The sequence below is a fragment of the Dendrobium catenatum genome, unplaced genomic scaffold, assembly GCF_001605985.2.
Source record: "Dendrobium catenatum unplaced genomic scaffold, ASM160598v2 fragScaff_scaffold_1451, whole genome shotgun sequence".
NCBI lineage: Eukaryota > Viridiplantae > Streptophyta > Magnoliopsida > Asparagales > Orchidaceae > Dendrobium > Dendrobium catenatum.
The window spans coordinates 81,616-88,491 of NW_021319913.1; the positions used below are offsets into that span (position 1 = coordinate 81,616).

Consider the following 6,876-nt stretch of genomic DNA (forward strand, 5'->3'; position numbering starts at 1 on the left):
ATGAGATATTTATAATTGATAAGAAGCCCCTCTGATAGGCTACTATCTCATGATTCAGATGTTATTTGATCTATAAATTGTGATGTGTGTCAATAAATCTTAGGCTTTGTTTGGGACGGTTTTCTTACTACTTCTTAAAGCACTTTCTAGTATAAAAATTTTAATTTTTAAACTAAAAAACTGCTTTAAGAAGCAATAAAAAACCGTCCAAAACGAAGCCTCTCAATAATTTTTAAAAATTCTCAAGCGCAACTAGCTCAGCCAAAAACTTCTTATCAGGGTAGACATTATCAGCTTTCATCCTCTCCCTGAGCCCATAAGCTGGAGTTTTGGCATTTTTGTAGGCCTTGGCTAGAAGCAGATACTGATTTACCCTACTGGGGTATTTTGCCTGTCTCAACCTGTCAAATATCTTCTCAGCATGATGGACATTACCAACTTCTGCATATTTATCCAACACAGTGATATATGAACTATAGAGAGGTCTACTTCCAGTAGGCCGAGCTGCTGCATTTTGCAATACAGAATCAGCTTTCTCCACTTCACCAGCTTCAGCAAACAGCTTTACAAGTGCATCCCAAGTTAAAGGACCAATCCAACAGCCATCATCAGACATCTTTCTAGCCAAATCCTTCCCCTTGGATACAAGCTTATGGTCTGCATAAACTTTCAGCAAAGCATTGTAGCTTCGAGGAGGGATCTTCTTCCATTTCTTCGTCATTTTTTCGAAGATATTCTCGGCTTCCTCTACAAATCCTAGTTTTCCCCAGGCCTCTATAGCAGACGTAAAATCATCGATACAGGCGGAAGCTTCACATGATTTCCACATCCTCCTCACATCATCAACTTTACCAAGTGAAGCATAAAGAGGAAGCAGAAACCTCCATGCATCAGAGTTCTCCCTGACACAATCATCTTCCATCTCTTTCAGTATTGCTTCGGCCTTCTCATTGCACCCTGCAGAAATGTAATGGCGTGCAACCATAGCTCGGAGAGGGTTATCAGGCACAACACCTTCAGCCTTCATGCTCTCCACTATCTTTTGGACGCCTGCAATGTCTTTAGAGAGACCTTTCGCGTCAATCAAAATCATGTAGGTGAACAGAGATGGTTTAATGGTATCCTTTTCCATCATTAAGAGGACATCAGGTATCTTCCTACGGTCAATCCTTCTGTAAAGCAGCAAGAGTTGATTGTAAGAAAAAGAACTAATTGAAAAGCCAAGGTCTCTCATTCGGGAAAACACTTGCTCTGCTTTCTCAACATTACCAGCTGCAACACAGTTAGCTAGGAGAGTTCTGTAGACCACCTCTCCCCTGAAGGTTTCCGGAACTTTATGGATGTAAGTTTCAGCCTTATGAAGGCCATCAGTTTTAGCAACCAAATCAAGATGTGAAGCATAATCTCGCTCCACAAAATTGAGACGCTTAGTTGATTCCAACCACTCCACAAACTGCAAACAACATGAAATAATTCTGATAAAATAGAAAGACAGTCGTCAAGATAACAATATATTTCCCTGATGTCCAAGATATAAGAAATTCTTCTACAAGCAGAAAAGCACTAAGTTAAAGAGAAGCTTATCTGTCATCACTTTTAACGTAATAGAAAATTAACTTCCAAGACCATGAATGGCAACAGGATATTGGAGAAGCCTAAAGCCAGCATAGTAGATGGAGTTCTGAAAAGATATTTTGTTTCGATTGACCGATACGTGATGATCTTGGGTGACTCCTAGGAATCCATAATGCAGTGAATCTATTATCCTTAAAAGAGTGCCATATTAGAAACAGAGAATTTAAATTGGTCATTTAATTCGCATAAAAACAGAGAATTTAATTTTTAATTAAATAAATTTGATAAATTGAAGATAACAAGAAAATTGTTAAATTCTAACTATGGAAAGATTTAGATTGTACAATTAGATAAAGTTTAAAAGAGTGCCATATTAGAAACTTGAATGTTATTTATGTATAAGTAAAATAAAAGTGATAAGTTAACAATCCAATTATGTTGTTAAATTGGTCATTTTTAACCAGAAAAATCATAGTTACCAAGTGACATCAACAGGAAGTTCTTTCATTCACTCGCCAGCATTTCTGAGTTTATATATCTTCCATTCTTTTCTACAAAGGAAGCTAAATTGATTCATCAATAGCAAATAAAGGGCAAGTACACAACACCAAATTAACCTCAAGGTATAAATCATTGCCCCATTCCTTTGAGGTGGTTTTCATGATTGGAAACCATAACTGCAGGTTCACAAAGGCAATATTAAATTGCCCATTGATCACCTCTAACAACAACCTAATCCTTGAAGCAACCAATAAGGAACAATATAATCTATGCTTACCAAAATCAGGTTGGTTTACAGAAATATATGAATAAGGATTTAGCTTCAATGTCATACCAGGAAAACTGAATTTGCTTGCAGTTCATTTAGTCAAGATTCATGTCAAACATGCAGGACACTGGTTAAGCAGGCAAGAATTTGCACAACATTCATTCCTTCTTTAGAATATAAAATAGATATATGAAGTATAATATAGTCTACATCATTCAATTCTTCTTATACATAATAATTTTCTTAAAGAGAAAGAGGAGAGGTTTTTTTTTCTAGAAGTTTTCAAGTCCACCATCATCAAAATTTCAAACTAAATCACGCTGTAAATTCTCTTTGTTGCATGAAAACTGAGGGACATAGAGTTTCATAACTTTTCATATTGATTTGACATCCATCAAAAAGAATTTGTTGCTAATGAAGAACAACCAAGAAAAATGAATAAAATTCAGTTTATCTATGCATGAAATTGATTAAAACTATCAATGTATGGTAAATATTATTAAGCGTGTTCATGCAATCCCAAGTGAATTCAAAGAACTGAAAAAAATCATAAATCTCGTCTTTAAGTGTTGAGACCAACAATCCTGAAAAAAAATTGTAATTATGGATAAACAAACAATTTTAAAAATGCATCAAATCTTGTACGAAATTAATTTTGATGTTGTTGAAGAGGATGGGCAATCATCAACTTGGAACTGACACCATTTGTCTTGGACTTTAAGAATAGACAATCTCTCTCTCCCTCTCTCTCTAACCTCCCTCTCTCTCTCTCTCTAAATTATTTACAAGTTGAGATTCAAAAATTTTCATAATAATTTAACCATTCACTAAGAATATAAAAAAATGATGACCGGCCAATATAAAGAAGCCCTCTTAAGAGTCTCATTATACTCGTATATTTCATCAATCAAATTCATCAAATATACTCTTAATATCATCAGGAGTACAAGTACTTAATTCGAAGTCATTTAAAAGTATCTAAGGGGTTGCAATTTAAAATTTGATGTATTCAAAATATGATGTAAATATTGTGTTTGGTTGCTTACAAAGTAAAATTAATATTTAAACTGCAGTAGTGGTGGTGGCAGTGGTAGCAGTGGTGGTGGTCAGCAATAGGGGTGATGGCAGCGACAACTGGCAACGGCAACAATAATGGCTATAAATCATCATCTAGCAACAGTAGCAAGTGGAAGCGTCGATATTCATTCTCATTTTCATGGGTTTTCATATTCACTATAGATGCCAGTACATGTTCTATTACTTGCCTTTGTTTCCCTTGTTGGACAAGCAAGCTTTTGAATTTGGTTTGCTATCTTGCGAGTTTGTCCAAGTGTAGGTTTTTCTCCTTAATGTAATTTTTTTATTTAAATCATATTAATGGGTTCATGTTTTAATGTACTTCATTTATCATTATTATCAACTGTGATAGATGTAACATTAGTTTGATTTATGTTTCTCTTTTTGCCTTATGGTCAGTATCATATTTTGTTTCAATGATTTGTTATATTGTTGACTTACCAGTCACCAACCATGTGTGATCATTTTGCCATTATGTATAAAAATTTTACATAACTAGATACATACTCTAGCGGACATCAGATGAACTGCTCTTATTTGCACACAATAGAGATTATTGAGAACTACAACTCATGCTCATTTAACTACAAAATTAAAAAAATGTAAGCCAACATTATTTTCGGTGCATTATTTCTCTTAAATAATAATAAACATGCAAATAAAAGCTATTAAAATATTTCTAAAGGCACACCTGCAAGGCCTTATCATACAATCTTCTCCGTCGAAGGTAAATCATTGCAACAGAGATTTCACTCCGATCCAATATATTACCATGCTTAACCCAATCATTAAGAGTAATACTAATAGAATTGCATGGAGCTTTCATTAGAGCCATGACCAAAGGAGATGCTACTTCTCTATCTCTTGAGCGTTTCTCAACTGGTTCTATTGAACTAGCTTTTGAGTTTATTTCAGGCAATTCCTCTTGAACTAATTGCCCTATATTCATTCCATCAACAATACTTCCATTTTCATTATGGTCAAAAGCTGCATTAGAATCTGAAAAGCCCTGCTCATCAAGTATATGAATTGTCAAATCTCCAGCCTGTGAAGAAAGCCTCCGATACATAAGATTGGACCTGATATTAGAGAAAGGTCCAAAGAAGAATTTCTTTTTGTAAATACATAGTCCATAATACTGGTGATGTGTCCAACTTTCACCATTTGAATGCCCCAAGTTGTAGATCGATGCAACTGGGTTGCTGGCACATGATACTAGAGCAACCATATTGCAAGAATCATGAATCCCGTAAACAAATTAATATGTGATATCAAAAATTGATGTCCTTTTTTTTTTTAAGTTTGTTTAACAAGTTCATTTATCTTATCTGATGAGTGAAGGACAAGAAGAAAATAACATTCTATACAAATATTAAATTTTTACATAGCCAAATGTTACTTAATTTCATTTGAAAATGCGATTTCACTCTCTAATATGTTATTTCTAGCAAAAAATGTTTTCAAGATAGACATTCAAACTGATCGAAGTGTCATCCATGAGTACAAGCCAATCCCTTATGCTTTGGAGGTGCTAGCGAGTAGTGGTGAGTAGTGCTGGTGGTAATGGAGAAAAAGTTGGTGGATGATGATGTAGCTTGGGTAGGGTAGAAAGCAATGTAGAATCATCAGATTCTACAAATTTTTAGACTGTATATAAGGTATTGAGTCTAAAAAGCACAAAACAAAAATTGTGAGATTTTTATGAGAAATTCGAGGAATATGCATTAAATATGTTCGGGAGGACAGAGCGGGTATTGTATCTAAGAAATCGTTCTTAATGTAGGAATAGTTGGCTCGGATAAAAAAAGATGCGGATAAAGAAAGAAGATGAAATGGAGATGATGAGGAATTGCGCTTAAGTTACTTGGTGGATAAAAGAAGGGAGGCATGTGCTATTCCCCCCCATCCCCCCATACAATGCTTACAGAACCCAAATAGAGTAAGAAAGAGAAGGGTGAATGACCACCATAAGTGAACGAGGGGATGGAACGCATCTTGCTCGCTAATTTTGTATTCTTAAATCATCCATTGATATTCTCTTACAAGCTTCATTTGTTTATAAGAGGATTTAAAGTGATGAAAAAACAAAAGGAAAGAACCAAAGGAAGGCAATAAAAAAAATCAAAATGGTCGTTTAAAAGATGTTTTTTTTTTTTTTTTTTTTTTCTTTCTCTAAGATGGACCACCATTATACTAATTTTCTACAAAATAGTACATCCTCACAACAAGGCTAAGCTCCAAGATTTTTTTTTTCCCCTTCTAAAATTTTCCACATAAAAGTCAGTGTATCTTCCATGGTATATGTGAACTGAAAAAGCTCTAAACTAAGACAAAAAATGTACTCAAACTCTATCATGTCCTGGAAGTCGTTCTAGTATGCAACAAGATTAGCCAATTAATAGAAAAATGCCCCAACTAATAACCTTGTTTAATCCGGTTTGATGAAGAATAGGATCAACTGCACTGCAATGAAAAATTGAGCCTCTTGACCGACTTATTAGAAACATAATATCATAATATGATATCAGTATATGGCCACATATGTAGCGGCACTTTACTGTAACTAAAATCTATTTATAGGATGTAATCGGTGAGAAGCATAATAAGAAAGTTTTCAGTTTCTGTCTTCTTGTTTAGTCTTAAACCCTCTTCTTCTTCTCCCATTCTTGTTCTTTAAACTTCTACATGGTATCAGATATGGATTAAAGATCCAGGGTATTCATGGCTTCATCATCGTCGACTACCCAACATTCCGATCACCAGGAAACAGCGACGTCGGATCATGCCGAAACTGCATTCAACCTGAAGTTTGTGCTCGCAAATCTCAAAAACTTCGTGCAGAATCCGTTAACTACTGAGAACTACTCGGTATGGCGTTCTCAAATCGCAAAAATCTGTCGAGCGAATGGCTTCGAGTCGTTTCTTGACTCGAACAATCCGACTCCGGATAAATTCATAACCAGCCAACTTCTAGGTGCTACAAACATAGTCGCAACCTCCCCACCATGATAAGAACTTAGTTATCACATGCTAAAACTTAAAAGAAAACAAAAGACTCCATCACTTTGAAGCAAGAACATTAATTCAATGTCAAGACAAATGAGATGTTCTACTGAAGAAACATAGGGCAACGGGAAGGAAATATGTAACCTCGCAAGATTCGCAGTTCTGCCGAGCGCCCTCATAACTTCTGGACTATGCGAGAGCTGAGAAAACGAAGAAGAACTGGAACATAAACGGATGCCCCAAAAAAAAACGGAGTAACAGTAAATGAACCCGCATCTCCCCTTCCGAAAACCGCAAGCACAGTTGAATAAAAACCCTAATAAATGCCTGCATCAGCTTAAAAAGTAAAATCCCAATTCATCCGGACAGCATAAAACTTCGATTTTGGGGGTTTAGCATGTTGGCAAGGAAGAACAGGGAACGGTAAAGTGACAATTATCAAACAATAA

The 6,876-nt window shown here is 35.4% G+C and overlaps 1 protein-coding gene across 1 annotated transcript; it reads right to left on the minus strand.

Annotated features, from left to right (window-relative positions):
* Nucleotides 1-226: 226 nt before the first annotated feature.
* LOC110106310 (pentatricopeptide repeat-containing protein At1g80270, mitochondrial-like) lies at nt 227-6,876 on the minus strand. Its single transcript, XM_020836173.2, has 4 exons — nt 6,698-6,876; nt 6,572-6,627; nt 4,113-4,668; nt 227-1,453 (listed from the first exon to the last, which is right to left on the minus strand). The coding sequence occupies exons 1-4, from the start codon at nt 6,758-6,760 to the stop codon at nt 233-235; spliced, it is 1,896 nt and encodes a 631-aa protein (XP_020691832.1). The 5' UTR covers nt 6,761-6,876; the 3' UTR covers nt 227-232.

Coding starts and splice junctions, on each gene's coding strand:
- LOC110106310 (XM_020836173.2), bottom strand. CDS start 6,760: ATGCAGGCATTTATTAGGGTTTTTATTCAACTGTGCTTGCGGTTTTCG. Junction 4,669..6,571: donor AGAACTGCGAATCTTGCGAG/GTTACATATTTC, acceptor ATTTGTTTACGG/GATTCATGATTCTTGCAATA. Junction 1,454..4,112: donor TGTATGATAAGGCCTTGCAG/GTGTGCCTTTAG, acceptor TGTTGTTTGCAG/TTTGTGGAGTGGTTGGAATC.